The sequence below is a fragment of the Nannospalax galili genome, unplaced genomic scaffold (assembly GCF_000622305.1).
Source record: "Nannospalax galili isolate Female #2095 unplaced genomic scaffold, S.galili_v1.0 scaffold56, whole genome shotgun sequence".
NCBI lineage: Eukaryota > Metazoa > Chordata > Mammalia > Rodentia > Spalacidae > Nannospalax > Nannospalax galili.
The window spans coordinates 2,749,235-2,764,823 of NW_008340065.1; the positions used below are offsets into that span (position 1 = coordinate 2,749,235).

At 46.3% G+C, this 15,589-nt stretch overlaps 1 protein-coding gene across 1 annotated transcript in view; it reads right to left on the bottom strand.

The window, feature by feature from the left end:
* Positions 1 to 6,734: 6,734 nt before the first annotated feature.
* The window catches only part of Calb2 (calbindin 2), a 24,640-nt gene continuing 15,785 nt past the window's right edge, over positions 6,735 to 15,589 (bottom strand). The window contains exons 5-11 of the mRNA XM_008834969.1: positions 13,482 to 13,538; positions 12,969 to 13,046; positions 12,435 to 12,490; positions 12,067 to 12,106; positions 11,823 to 11,876; positions 10,712 to 10,783; positions 6,735 to 7,431 (exon numbers count right to left, since the gene is read on the bottom strand). Coding sequence (XP_008833191.1) covers positions 7,315 to 7,431; positions 10,712 to 10,783; positions 11,823 to 11,876; positions 12,067 to 12,106; positions 12,435 to 12,490; positions 12,969 to 13,046; positions 13,482 to 13,538 — 474 coding nt within the window. The 3' untranslated portion in view covers positions 6,735 to 7,314. The remainder of the gene's footprint in view (positions 7,432 to 10,711; positions 10,784 to 11,822; positions 11,877 to 12,066; positions 12,107 to 12,434; positions 12,491 to 12,968; positions 13,047 to 13,481; positions 13,539 to 15,589) is intronic.

Consider the following 15,589-nt stretch of genomic DNA (forward strand, 5'->3'; position numbering starts at 1 on the left):
ATTGGGTCAATCCATTATTCAAGAAGGGCAGAGGGAAAACGGAGCATGGATTCTCCATCTCAGGTAAGGACGATCACAAATCCTGGGAGAATTATCAACAGTGGGGACAGTGATAATAGGATAATAGGCAGGGAGAAAATAAAACAGTGAATTTCAAATGGTTGTTGCACATAGTTTCCATAGCAACAAAAGGGGATTTAAAAGATTTTGGAGTCACCTGGATCCTTCTTATGGCCCTAGAGAGCACATAGAAGAAAAATGATTTTAAAATTACAAACATACAATTCAGAACACAGGGAGAAGAAGATCTCCAGGATGGTCTTAAAGGAGTTTCTGATCTCTTAGTGGTCAAAGGGCAGATATGACTGAAGTGAAATGTCCCTATTTATGTAAGTCCAGGTGAAGTGACCAAAGATCCCTGTTTTCAGAGGCAAATCTTCTATACCAAGGGAAAGAGGGGACCCCCTGACATATGGGGTAGGACCATTTAGGCAGATATGGAGAGGGCAAAGATATTTGAGTTCATTTCTCTTGAGTTTCATCCCTTTTTATTAGAGGTAGCCCCTTCCTCATCCTATCGTCTCATCTCACATGTGGGAATAAACCCTTTTCTGGTACCAGCCCCTGTTACACACCATCTATACTTCCCTCAGGCCCCACCCACACCTTGGTAAATAGTTCCTTTGTAAATTAAAAGTCCTCCTCAAATTATCCTATTGCAAATGTGCCACCTGTTTCCTGACAGACTCCCAGAAAGGTAAGTAGCATGTTCTAAGTCTGAATTCCCCTCTGTGTCTCCTTAAGCTTATTCTCCTCAGGCTTCCCAGCTCTGAGACAGGCAACCCAGCTGCTGAAGCCATCAGCCTATACTCAGTCCAGACTCCTGTCTTTCTCCCAGTCCTCAGTGAACACCTTTGGATTCAGTCCTAGACACAGCTGGCACCTGATATTTAAAGTTATTTTATTTTTAATTCTGTATATCTGGGTGTGTTTATGTGTGGTTATATGGCCACTTTGTTGGCCCAAGTCACCAATCTTTCTCAACTGTACCAGAGCCTCAGTTTCCTTCCTGGTCCTTCCACTTTCTCTCTGGCTTCACTTGCTCCCATCCACCCTGGAAGCAAAGCAACCTTCAGAATAAATTGTGCCGCCTCCCTGATGTCACCTACTTGCAGACTTTCCTTGACACGTCCAAAAAAGTCCAACATCCCTTTTATCATGGCCTCCAAGATACCGCATGACTTGACCTCACCTATTTTCTCAGTGTCATCTATTGTCTACACCTTAATTCTTTTCCAGATCCTCCCCTTCCCTCCTTAGCAACCTTTCTGCACATGTCAAAAATCTCTCCTACCTCAGCGTCTCTGTGTTCGTTGCTTGCTCAGTATGGCTTCTCTCCTCCCATATGGTAGCAAGGTTCACCCTCGTGTAATTTAGGTCCCTGCGTGAATCTTGAACATCCTCTTTACAGAAAATCTCAAACACGCCTCTCCTTTTCCCTAGTTACCTTTTCTTTAGAGCACTTGCGGCTTATGCGTTACATCATTTTCAGCTGTTTGTTCTTTGAGTATAAACTTCACGAAGATATTCAATATGTGTTGAATGAGGACAATGGAGCAAACGCATGATGTCTGTGGGAGTGGTACCCAACCCAGACTCAGGGATGCCGGTGAGGGGATCCCAGAGGAAGTGATGATGCCAGTGCCAAGAGGGTCTAGGGATCGCACATTCAGGGCTCTGGAGTGCTCCAAAGGGACTTCTTTTGTGGGATCATCTGAGTGGTCAGAGCCATGCTTTTTCAGTGCTATCAGACTTACCCTCCACTCCGTCCCCGAATCCTTGTCTTCTCATGAGCTCCCCATGGTAGAAAGTACTTGTTAGGGAAACTATGTCACTAGCATTGTCTTGGGAAAAAGAACTGCAGTGGCCTGAGCTATGTAAAGTTCTTGCTGACACAGCATCTGGTGGATGGATCAGCTTCCTCTAGAAACATTTACACCTTGGCCTTGAGTTCCAGAAGATGCAACTAACTCCGGCTTACTGTATTAATGTTCTAAATACTGTCCTCCTTGATACTTCCCCAAAAGAGTTCAAGTCTCCGGCTTCCCCCCCCCCCTTTAACCTAGTAGGGAGTTTCTCCTGCCTTCTATTTTAGAAACTGGGGGAGTTAAAGGTTAGTTTTCTGGAGAAACTCAACCATTATAGAATGTTTTAGTCCATTTCCTGTTGCTATAACTGAATGCTCAGATGAAGTTATTTGTAAAAACTAAAGGTTTATTTAACTCATTGTTTTGAAGTCGTCTGGTGAAGGCCTTCTTTTTTTAAAAAAATATTTTATTTTTATTTTATGTCTATGAGTGTTATACCTGCATGTGGGTAGGTGCACCCGTGTGGTGCAATGTCCATGGAGGATAGAAGAGGCTGTCAGATCCCCTGGAACTGGAGTTTACAGACAGTTGTTAGCTGCCATTCGAACCCCGGTCTTCTGCAAGAACAGTCAGTGTTCTTAACCACTGAGCCATCTCTCCAGCCCCAGGGCCTTCTTACTCTATCATAACATGCTGAAGGACTCCATGTGGTGAACTAGAGCAAATGTGCCAGCTTAGGTTTCCTTCCTTCCTTTTTTTTTTAAATTGAGATTTTGTAATTTCATACAAAAATTCTTAATCAAACTTAGCCCCCTTCCCCCATCTATGCCTCTCCCATCTCCCCACCAGACCTCGTGTATTCTGCTATACATGTTAAGTGCTATCCATTCAGGCATTTGTACCCAAATGTCCTTCAGTGTAAATTAATTCACTGCAATCCAGTCAGCCCATCTAGAGATCGTATGTACTGCTCGCCCTCACCCAGTAGCAATCAGTCTCTAATAGTTCTCAGTCTTGTGCCAGCTCACCACCCATTTCTCTCCTCCCCTTTGGCCCTTGTTTAATTGGGTTGGCATGCGTCTTGGGCTCGATGCCGCCATTGCCACGAGTTTCCATGGGCAAGCTTCCAGTGGCCTGAAAGCCTCTGCTTCCCCGTGTTCATGAACCAGCCCTGGCTCCTACAATCTTTCTGCCCCCTCTTCCTGAGCTGTGGGTAGATGAGGTTCCATATGGGAGTCCTATCCTGCACTCTTCAGTCTCTCATTCTATTTTTCAGTCTTTTATTCTTTAAAACTTGGCCAGTTGTGACCTTCTGTGCACATCAGACGTTTTTGTATAAGGAAGTTTTACTGGTGACAGTTGAGGGACGCATTAGTTTTGAATTTTCTCTGTGCCCCTTGTTCCACTATGTTCCATGAGCCTTATTTGTAGAGGGCCTTCCTTAAATGTGTGTGGTATATATGTATGTATTTCTATGTGGTATATGTATGTACATGTGTTTATGTGTGCACTTGTATGTCTATGTGCACATGGAGGTCAGAGGTCAATGCCAAGTGTCCTCCTCCATTGCTCTCCGCCTTGTCTTTTTGAGAGAGTCTCTTATTGAACCTTGAACTTGCTGATTCACCTGGTCCTGCTGGCCAGCAGGTCTCCAGGATCTTTCTATTGGCAGCACTTGGGATTCCGGACTTGCGCTTGGCATTTCATGTGGGTGCTGGGTATTCAGACACAGGTCCTTATGCTTGTGTGGCAAACACTTTACCAGTTGAGCCATCTCCCAGGTCCTCTCTTTCTCTTCTTAGATCACCAAGAACCCATTTTCAGGCTTCATCTGATCCCAAATTATCTCCTGAAAACCCTACTTCAAAAATAGCACTAATATATGACTTTGGAGATTGTTCCCAACATCTGTTGCAAGGGACATAGGATAAGGAAAGTGCTCTCTCTCTCTCTCTCTCTCTCCCTCTCCCTCTCTCTCTCTCTCTTCCTCTTCCTCCAGTTCTCTCCATTCCTTCCTTCTTCCTTTCCCCACCCCAGTAGTCCTGGGGATTGAGCTAGGGTCTTATGACTGTCCTACCACTGAGCTATGCCCCCAGTTTCAGAGAACTTTAGTGCTGTAGAGGCTGGACCATTCCTGAGCTAAGCCTGAGACTAGGGCTCCCCTCTATAATACAATTGTATGAATCTGCATCTGGCTTTCAATAAACTTTCAAAAGGGAATTGTGAAGAGAGACAAGCCCTGAACAGGGCTGCTACTGTGAATTTTATGTATCAGGCTCTCCAAGCTTCTTCTTGAGTGGGGAATGTTGGGATCTGTGCCTCTCCAGAAGATGGAGTTTGGCTTGGATTTCCTTCCACAAGGTTGTTCTTGAAGCTCAAAGGACAAGTAAACCTGCTCACCTCCTCCTAAGGATTCCACGAGGCAGGCATCAGCAAAGGTACAGAAACAGCTCAAATGAATCACCAGCCCTGTTGATTGGCCCATGCCAACCCAGTCCCTGTTCACTTGGCATGGTCTCTCCATGGAGAGTCTGAAGACCACTAGATGGCAATGTGGTGGCCGGTGGGAGTCCTTTTTCCCTCTGTGCTGCACAGATAACCTGTTCTCAGAGTTCAGAGTTCGCCAAAGGAGTTCATTTTTAAAAGACCGTATCCTGAGGAAGCATGAGTTTCCTCTCCTAAAGGAGGAAGACTGTGCCCCAGAGAAAGGGCTTTAGCCAACCTGGGGCAGAGCTGCAGCCATGTAGAAAGGGCCTGGCTCTACTCCCATAGATCCCAAGTCAGGGGGACTGCTCCGCTTATCTTGCCTGGGGTTGGGGCTTTGGTCTGAAGCTCAGAGCAGTGTGTGCTGGAGAGCAGAGTGGGGAAGACTGCTCCTCATCATGGCAGCGGTGGCTGAAGACCAGAGGAGCCCAGAGGCTGTGAGGCAGCTTGCCTGAGCCCACATTTTCATTCTCTCTCCCTCTTCTCCTCTTTCCACCTCCCTCCCTCCAGCTTTTTCTTCTTTTTGGCCTTCGTTTTCCTCTACACATTTTCTTCACTATAATCTGATTGGCTCCCTCTTCCAAGGTCTTAGTCTCTATTCTTCTGAGTATCCAAACTTTGGATCCCTTCACCACTGTTAGTCTCAAAGCCATGTATCCATCCAGCTCCCATGCCACACCTCCTGCTGACAGTGTGGGTCTCAACCTTAAAGTACAACAGAACCTCATAGACCCAGCTGGAATCAGATCTCCACTCATGCCCAGGCAGCTGTGGGTGAAGCGACAGAAGTCAGGCGGCTTACTGGGCTGGACCATGCAGGTTGTTAATAGGATGGGTTCGCTCAGAAGAGAGATGGGTATGGCTGTGAAGGAAATGAAGGCTGTATCTGATTCAGGTGGCCAAAACCTTTGGTAGTCTATTGCTCCAGATGGGCCCCTGGATATTAAACAGAAGGGCATTTCCACATATGTACGTTCTATCTGTGTAACTTAGGAGGCATAACACCTTGAACAAGTTTAATTATTTTTTAGCTGTAGTTTGTTCATCTGTAAACAATATCTGTCTCATAGGATTTCTGGGGATTATATAAAATAGTACTATTAAAATGAATCTTGTAGACAAAAAAAAATGATAGCCTTAAAAAATCAGTTATCTCTCTCTTCTGGGATCTCAGACCCAAAGGCCAAGCTGACCTTAAAGCAAGGGAAGTCTGATCAGGTGTTGCTGGGTAACTTATACTTTGAAGGAAAATAAAGCTTTTAATGGTCTGGAATGCATAGCTGGAGGTCCCTCCTGCTGGGTGGAGATCGCTTAGTCCTACCACTGCCATGTCACATCTATGGCTCTACTACAAGGGCTGCAGTGGTTTAGAATGGGGATCAGGTTTGCTAGAATCATATACCCCGGGTCTGTTCCCGACTGGCCACAGGGTGTAAGGGATATTACACAGCCTTGCTCGTCTTCAGTTTCTCTGACTGTAGAGTGGCGATAACCACAGCATCACTCTTAAAGGACTAAGGGAGATGTCCTGGTGACTGTTCAGCACAGTTACCCAGAGTTATCAAGCCTTCCATGAACTAGAGCTGGTATTATTATATAATCTGAGATGTGGAGATGAACAGGAATGGAAAACTGACTCAGCTTCATGTGGGACAAACACGCAAAGGCAAATGAAAACTCTAGAATTTTGGAGTCTTTGTTTTTTAGTGTGTGTGCGCGCACACCTTTATGTGTGTGCATGCCCACAGAGGCTGAGTGTCGTCCTCAGAAGTCATCCACCTCCTTTAAACAGGGTCTTCCATTGGCCTGGAGCCCACCAATTAGGCTAGGCTGACTGGCCAGAGAGACTAATCCAGGGATTCTCCTAGATGACTTCCCCGGTATTGGGGTCACAAGCACCTGGCATTTTTTTCCATGTGTTCTGGAGAGCGAATGCAGGTCCCTGTGTTTGCATAGCAAGTGCTTAATCAGTGGAACCATCCCCCTCCCAGCCTCACTTTGTTGCTGGTTTTTGTTTTGTTTGGGGGTATGGTTTTTATTTTTATTTATTTTTTAGACAGGGTCTTACTATGTCGCCCTGACTGGCTTGGAACTTACTATGTAGACCAGGCTTGCCTCTGCTTCCCAAGTGCTAGGATAAAGGCATGTGCTACACACCTGGCTATTTGTTGCTGTTTTTTGAGGTTAGCTCACTATGTATCTGAGGATGACCTTGAGTTCCTGAGCCTTCTGCCTCCACCTCCCAAGAGCTGGGATTACAGGCGTGTGCCACTGCATCTATCTGGTCTTCCAATTAATTAGCTTCTATGCCCTGCCCATCCACACAGAGTCCTGCCCCTGGTCACAGAGAAATGTTGCCCACCTGACAAGAAGTGCGTGAGCTTCCACGGTAGAACATTTCCACTTTATTGTCTGTAAACTCTTCTTTGGTAAACAAGAAGACAAGAAACCCAAAGAGAAAAGGAACACACAATCCAAGAAGGCAAGGAGAGGGCAGTCACCCTCCACAACAGGAGCTCGGAGAAGACAGCTACACCATGAGCAAAGTGGTGGATGGAACCTGGAAGTTTAGGGTGGGTGATGGCCTGGGGGGGTAGAGGGCAGCAAGAGGGAGGAGTCCACTCTGTTGGACACAGAAGCCTAAATCATACAGCAGAGAAGCTCATGCATCACTGGGAAGAGACTAGGGAAGCTCCACCTGTGCCCCCGCCCACCATCCATGCATTGGTGACCCACCAGACAGCTGAATGTCTGGTTGGGGTTGGGTTTGCACCACCTCAAGAAATGCCATCAGCCAGCCACCCTCCATTTCTCCTTTCCTGCTCTGCAGGCTGGTGTGTGCAGGTTGCAGGGGTGGGGAGGGGAGGGCTTGCTCTTTAGGTCTAGGGAGGAGTGTGGGAGTATCAGGACAACTGGGCAGCACTTGGGGGAGGTGGAGAAGCAGCCCCCATCCCTTGCTCCTTTACATGGGGGGCTCACTGCAGAGCACAATCTCCAGGTCCTTTCGGTAGAGTTTCCCTGCTTCTGCCAAGGACATGACGCTCTTCCTGTAGTTGGTGAGCTGCTGGATGTTCATCTCCTAGGAGAGGGAGAGGGGGGTAAGAACAGGCTCATGTGTGGCCCTGCCTAAAGGAGCCATCTCACACATTCATAATCATACTACATGAACCTTTCATCACATTCTAGGGTAAGTATCCCAGAGGGACATAAAACATGTGCTTTGCACTCAGGCAGACCTGGGATAAAACCCTCTATTACTGGCATTGTTTTGAGGAAAAGCAGTCAACCTTTCTGGGGCTCAGCAGCCTTACCTGTAAAATAGGTATACTAATAATCCTGCCTCAAGAAGGTGTCACAATGACCAGGTAAGGGAATGGATAAATATACTGAGCACCTGTGCTAGACTTCCCAGACAAAGGAAGCGGCTGTGGTCACAGTTATGGTTCTGGATGACTTAAATGTATTCCTCCACCTCACTGGAACTCCATTTACTCAGGGCTGACCTGGGTCTCTGTAGGTAATGGAGATGAAGTCAGGGAAGCTCCTGGACCACTTTCCTAAGCCTTCATTTTGACAAAGAATTCTGTTTCCTCTAGCAACAAATCTCACCGGCCTCTGTTGTTCACTGGCTTCCTGTGTCTTCAGGGACCACTAAGATAGAGAATTCATAAACATGTGCCTAGATATACAATGGAGGCCAGAAATGAACAGAGTAGCAACCTCTGGTATATCTTATGTTGGATATGTGCTTTATAATAACTTCCTTGGATGCAAATAGCCAGTGTATCTGATATATCTCAAGCTGGAAAATCACTTAAGCAACTGTCTTTTCCTTTGTTCCTTCTTCTCCGCCCCCGTCCTTCCGCTCCCTTCCCGCTTCTCTCTCATTAGTATTAGTATTATCAAACCCCAGGGTCTTTCACATGCTAGATAAGCACTCCACCATCGAGCTCCATCGTTCCCCAGTCTTCCCTTCTTCTTCTTTCGTATGGTAAACATTGGCATGTACTTAAAAATATATTCCCCATTCCAGGCCGATGGGTCATTACCTCAGTTCTGCTAATGAGAAACCGGAAGTACAAAGACTAAGATAGTCACTAAAAGGTTGAGTCACCTCACCAAAAATATCTTCAGTCTCCTGAGCCCCAAAGGCTACCTGTTTATCTGGTCCACCTGTGCCCTGTCACCTCTCTTCTAGTGCTCCAAGGTCAGAGTTTTTTTTTGTAGCTCAGGGATACAGCCCCTTATGGTATCCATTTCTGGTTTTATACCCCTGGCCAGCCCAAGGGCACTTTGCAACATCTCTAGCTTCGGGAGCATCTTCCCTATAGTTGTGAAGTCCCTGGAAAGTCACATAAAAATAAAAGTCACAGTGCAATACACTGTGTGTGTGTGTGTGTGTGTGTGTGTGTGTGTGTGTGTGTAGTTATTTATCACTCAATTAGGAACCGACAAAGGGACCCCACATATCAAGTCCGAACTTGAGAAAATTCCTAGGGGGAAGTGCAGCAAAGAGAGACTTATTTTCTGTCTTGATGTTTTGCTTGAGATTTGGAAAAGGCCTTGGTGGGTTGTCATGGTCTTAGGAGTACTGAGAAATATTGAATTTCAATCCCATCAGGCTGTCCTTTCGGTAGCCCCCAGCATTAATCTGCTCAGAAACCTTATCACTGTCTGTACAGTAACCATTAAAATGGAGTGGCACCTGCAATGAGGGCTTACCCCAAATGGCCTGTTTCTGTCCCAGCTCAGGTGCTGGTATTTAGTCATGCAGCTCTCCCGCTCTCTTTCTCTACTGATTCACTCTCTTAATGCCCAGGTGCCAAATCTGGGACCTGGTACATGTAGAAGGCTCTCAGGTAAACAGCCTCATTAATGTCCTGTTCTCTGACCTCCAGAGCTGCTCCCAAATCCCAGCACCTAACTCCTTGCCTCTGTCTCCACATTCAGGGCCAACCTCTGTGTTGTCCTTCATATTAAGAAAGAGCCCAGTGAGTTAATGACCGCAAAATATAGGTCACTCTGAGATGGATGTATGCATACAGAATTTACTAACCTCAAGTGTCAGGTAGGGCCTTATAAAGGCCAATTATGCCTGATTAATGCATTTCAAATCATGCAGATTTCCAATTTTCCTTTGGACACATAAAGCTATATAAATAATTTTCTACTGGGGTGTGGTATAGGAAAAAGTTTGCTGAGTTCCAATATTGCCTCTAGTGAAGTCTTCCTTCTTTCTAGAAACAATTCGATTCCTTATCATTTGTTCCTGGTCTCATTCTAAAATCACTTATGGGTAAGGTTAAAACATAAATGTAGGATGGAATAAATGAAGGCTGGTATTCAGGATGAAGAAAAACCAGAACATCCTTGCAAAGAGAGACAAACAAACTTAAAAGCTGCAGCATTTTTTCCCCTGAAATTGAGCATTAAATTTAGCTCTTATTTGGCAGCCAAGGTGGTAGGGAATTACAGCGCTTTCACTAGCTAATTAAAGAAAGCAGCACAACCATTTGCTCCATGAAAGACATTTTCTGTAGGTGAAAGGAGACAGTTGCAAAAGCCCCTGACTTCTGATCACTGCTCCACCTGATCCCGCCCATCCAGGGCACCAAGGCAAGGAGGATTCCTGGAGGGTTCCCAAGAGGCAATTCCAAGCCAAAGAATGGCGGTCTTTCTCAGCCTTTTCTTGGAGGTTTATAGATACAAGGCAGTATTACTCCATTCTGAAATGGAAGGGAATTCTGACATGCTAGAACATGGACAAGCCTTGAGGAGAATGGAGAGTTACTATGGTTTGCAAGATGAGAGTTCTGGAGATGGATGGCAGTGGTGGTTGCACACTGGGATGAATATGCTGGACACCCCTGGAGCATATTCTTAACAATGGTTATGCTGGGGGCTGGAGAGATGGCTCAGCAGTTAAGAACACTGGTTGTTTTTGCAGAAGACCTGGGTTCGAATCCCAGCATCCACATGGCAGCTAACTGTTCATAACTCCAGTCCCAGGGAATCTGACAGCCTCTTCTGACCTCTGCGGGCATTGCATGACACGGGTGCACTTACCTACATGCAGGCAATACACGCATACACATAAAATAAAAATAATAAAAACTAAAAAAAAGTTTAAAAAATGGTTATGCTGATGAACTTTATGTTATGTGTTTTCTACCACAATGAAGTACAGAAAAATTAACCAACCAAGCAGAAATAAAAACACCTCCACCCTACAGGCTGCCATGGCCTTGTTGTGGCAGCTTAGAGGGGAGAGGCCGAGAAGGCGTTTTGCTTCTGTTTGAGTGTGTCCACCCCTCCCAGGCCTGGGAGCCTCACCCAGGCCCCTGGGGTCACTTGCTCACCTTCTTGTTCTTCTCATACAGATCTTTCAGAAGTGCATCCAGCTCGTTCTCATCAATGTATCCGCTTCCATCCTGAGGGAGGCAGCAGAGTCAGCTCAGCCCTCTGAAATCCAGGCCCCAGTCATCCCGACCTTGCCTCCTTTCCCCACCTACTTTCAGGAGTTCTAAGGGAGCAAAGGCTCTAACCTTCCCATCACTCTGTGCAAAGAAACCACATAAAATGTTCAGACCATGTAAGGACAGAATAATTCCCTTTGTGTCTTTGCCAGTCAAAAGAGGAATGGGGCCAGGCGTGGTGGTGCACGTCTTTAATCCCAGCACTCGGGAGGCAGAGGCAGGCGGATCTCTGTGAGTTCAAGGCCAGCCTGGTCTACATAGTGAGTTCTAGGACAGCTGGGGCTAGAAAAGAGGAATGGGGTGTTTCGGGTCAAACTCTTGATATTCTTCTTTCCTGGTGGTGGTTCTTATTTACATTCTATTATAAACAAGGCTCCGAAAGCCTAGAGTTAATGGCTTGAGTCTCGGGGCTATTTAAGTCTACCTCCAGCCCTCTGTTTATAGATGAGACCACCAGAGCCACATGCGTACAGGGTAGCTATAATAGGGGTGGTGGATCGTCTCACTCCCAAATGTCCTAGAAAACAACTGGCTGACCTGGGTGTGGTGGCATAAGCTTGTAACCCCAGCATTTAGAAGCCTGTCATCCCAGTAGTCGAGAGGCTGAGATAGGAAGATGGAGTTTGAGGGTAGCCTGGACTACACAGGAAGACCCTGTCTCAAAATCCAAACTAAAACCAATAAAAAACTAATAGTCATTAAAAACCAAGGCAACCAAACAAAAACCTTGGTTCTTGTATAACAAACACCATGACCAGGCTCCAACATGACCAACCAACCCTCAGCTCTGAGCACAACCCTCTTTCGCTATTTCTCCATTGTACTTTTAAGAAACAAGAGTGCCATTTGCCTTCTCACATAGCAGAAGACGTTGCAGGAAGAAAGCACGGGCCCAGGGGCCCCCTCTGGAAAGCTGGTCTCTTTCAATGACCAAAGTCAAGCCAGTGTGGTATCAGGGCCCTTTGATTTTCTGCCCCATACTGTTCTTGCTCACCTTGTCATAAAATGTGAAGATGGCATTGAACTCTTCTGAGGTCAGCTTCATGCCCTAAAAGACCAAGGAATTAAAGAAGTAAAAGCCCTGCGGTGTGAGTGTGTGAAGGAGACTGTGTAAACAAGCATGTAAGTCTGGGTGTGGGTCTGTGTGTGCTGGGCTGGAGCAAAGGAGGAGGGGAGGCCAAAACTCAGAGGGACGAGGGGAAAGCAGGAGACCAAGAAAAAGAAGGTGACTTTTATACCTGAAATTTCAGTAGGAAGTTTTCTTGTACTGGCAGGAGTCTGGAAAGAAAACATTAGAACGGGGATTAGAGGACGGGGCACAAACAAGAACCATTCAGATGGGGAGCAGGCATAGAGGCAGAGTCTGCAGTTATAGAAGTGATCTCTGAGCACTTCACAATCAGGAGTTGGTTGAAATGTTCCAAAACAAACAAACAAACAAACATAGAAATGGGCAAAGCAAGACGGCAACATTTCCAGTTCCAGCCAGCTCTGTCTTGGGCTGCTTGACACCCAGAACCGCTACTTTCCCGCTCACTGCTCTCTGGTGGGAACAGCAGCACAGGAGTTTGTCCAAAGTGACACCGGGGCAAAGGCAAGTGCTTACCGAGACATCTCGGAGAGGCCCAATTTACCATCCCCATTCAAGTCAAACATCCGTAGCTGTTGGGGACAGAAAGACACCAGGGTTATTTGATTGACTTTCTCATGCAGGACAGTCCCCTGCCATCCTTTCCACTGGGGGGTGAGGAAGATGGAGTGTGCTCGGACTTTACTGGCATCACCTTGAAGCTAGGGATCACCATAAATTGATCACTGGGAGTCAGTGGAGACCTGGTTCCTGTTCGTCTCTTCTGGAGGACAGTGAGACACAGCAACCAGCACTGAAGGGTCACTCTCTCTAGATTCATTCTCTCCTGGAGCTGAATCAATTGCCATGGAAACAGATGAACCCCCTCTCCCCCAAAGTATCATTCTGGCTTGGGAGTCAGTTCAGTGGGGACCTCCAAGGATGTATGGGCCATGAACTTGCATTCCTATTGTCATTGTGAGTCACTTTACCCAGGCCTGAAGAGTCAGTAAAGACTGTACACTAGAAACCCAGTGGCTCAGGCCCATGCCCCACACTGCTGTCACTCACGATGGTTTGGGTGTATTCCTGGAGCTTCGGCTCATCATAGGGACGGTTAGCCTTCTTCAGCAGGTCGGACAGGAACCCCTAGAGCACAAAAGGCCTCTTCAGAGCTGGACTCAGATGCTCACTCAGATGCTCACCCATTCACTTACCAACTTCATTTAAACAGTCAAGGATGGTTGGTTTTTGAGGTCTACCAGTTAAATAGCTTACATCTATCTTAGTTCCCTAACTCTTTAATGTTTAGGTCCGAGTGGCTCCTGGTTGCAACCTTACCCATAGACTAGGTGGTAGAGACTGGCTCTGACTCCCCTCTCAGAGCCTAGTACATAGGGCTCAGCTGGTCCCGAGACTGCCCATAGGAATTGGGGTTCATGCCAGGATCAGTTACCCCTGAGCAGACCACAAGCATGTGCTTGTCATCCAACATCTTGTTCCTCGGGCTCCTCAAACCCACTGCCACGTTGGCCTCACTCCCATGCTCTGTGCCCTCCACCCCACCCCCAAGGCCCGTTCTACCTTGAGTTCATTGGCTTCAATGTAACCGCTTCTGTCCGTGTCATACTTCCGCCAAGCCTGCAACAGGAAAGTCAACCGCTTCACAAAGACATCAAAACCTGCCACTTCCCTTCTAATTCTCTTTAATGGGACAGGTAGAGTCTTGTTGGTGTTCAAGAATGTTAAAGACTGTAGTACTCTAACATGGGGGTGGTTTAGCTCAGTCCCTTTAATGTCACAGGGGAGGGAAACGAGGAGAGTCTCTTGGTCAAGGTCACATAGAGAAAGAGAAGGAAAACTACCCAGGCAAGGTCTCTAATTTGCTACAGTTTTGGGTTCTTTCTTGGATCATCTTTTAAACCATGAGTTACTGTTTTCTAAGTGCTGCAGCTTTGACCAGGGCTAGAACAAGGAGCTGGTGGATTTTCTGTTGGCTCTGTGTAAATGAGATACCTTTTTACTGCTGTGGAAGCTTCTCATTTAAGTGAGGAAAGGGTTAGGAGGAAGCCTCTAGAAGGAGCAGGAGCAAGCTGAGTTTCTGTTTATTGTTTTCACTTCTCCATCCTTCCAACATGGTGCACTTGATGGCACTCAGTTATTTTAAATTATCCCAAACCACTCTCCAACCTTTTTTAAAAAAAGAATTCTCTCTCTCTCTCTCTCTCTCTCTCTCTCTCCCACATAATCATAATCCATCTAGTTCAGGAAACCATCCAATCATAATCTAATTCAACGAAAGTTGACCTCATCTCCAGAGTAGACATGTGATTTACATCTGGCCAATCAGAGACCTCCCTGGATCCCATCCCACACTGGTTCTGGACTCTGATGTGAGTTTCTTATTTGGTGAAGATGTTAGTGCCCTGCAAGACACCAGGGCCCAGCCTGCTGACCATAGCAACTGAGATTTTAATTCCTCCACAGAAGACAGCTTCATTAGCTGACATAGGTCTAACCACCACGGAGATGCTATATCTTCCAGCCCCATTCAAGCCTTCAAGGCTGTCCAGCTGGCATCCTGACCTTGAGTTCACAAGAGACTCTCAACCAGAGCCACCCAGCTAAGCTGTCCCAAATACCCAATCATAGAATCTGTGAGATGTCAAATATTTGTTGATTTACAGTACTAAATCTGGGGGATAATTTGTTATGGAACAATAGGTAACTAATACTCTAAGAACACATGGTCTCATAACCAGTGCTCTGAAACTTTGGTCTTTAACAGGAGTCAACTGAGAGCAGGGAATGCTGGGGATAGAAGGAAGGGGAATTTGTTGCCCAAGGCAGTGGCAAAGAGGTTCAGAGAACCCTGTTCCTCTACAACTTTGGACTATTTTGGTGTTTCATATTTCTTTCAAATTTTGTTCCCTTGACTTTTCTGTCCATAATCTCCGAGCTCCAAACTACAGACTTGACTACCAGCTACACTGGGTTCCCTTAGAGATCCCCCAAAGGCCAGATATTTTTCTTAATTTTTACTTCCAATGGTCCCCACTTCTCTACAAGTGCCTCTTGGATTTATAGGAGTATTGAAGCTTGTGGATAATTTAGGATCTTTCTTTTTCTATCAGTAAACAAAGCAGAATGATTTCCATTGCATACTAGGGTATTTGGTCTTGATTTTTTTCAAGCTATGAGACATAAGCAAATCTATACTCTAGACAGCTTGGATAGATGGTACCCAGTCCTCTGCAGGGCAGAGCATCCAGACACTGCTTTTCTGTCTGTACAATCCCATAGCAGGTCAGAACCCCTCTCCCTAGCCCATCCCTACTCGCTCGGGGCTCCACACTCTTCCTTTCCCCTCCAACAGTGTGTCCATCCACTAAAGCATCCTTAATCTCGTCTCATTCAAGAAAAAGAGTTCAAGAGACCTGGGCTTCGTGGAATCTCAAAGAAGTCCTGAGGCGTTCCTAAAATTAGACGTTAAATGTTCTGAGCAGTGGGACAGAGTCTGTCAGAGAACACAAGCCTTTCAGGAACTGTTCCTGAGGGAACAGTCCATGTTTGCAGATGATAACAATGGAATGGATGGCTAACCCAGGCACAGGCCATTCTAAAGGGTGTGGGGTCCCAGGAAGAGTGTGTGTGTGTGTGTGTGTGTGTGTGTGTGTGTGTGAGAGAGAGAG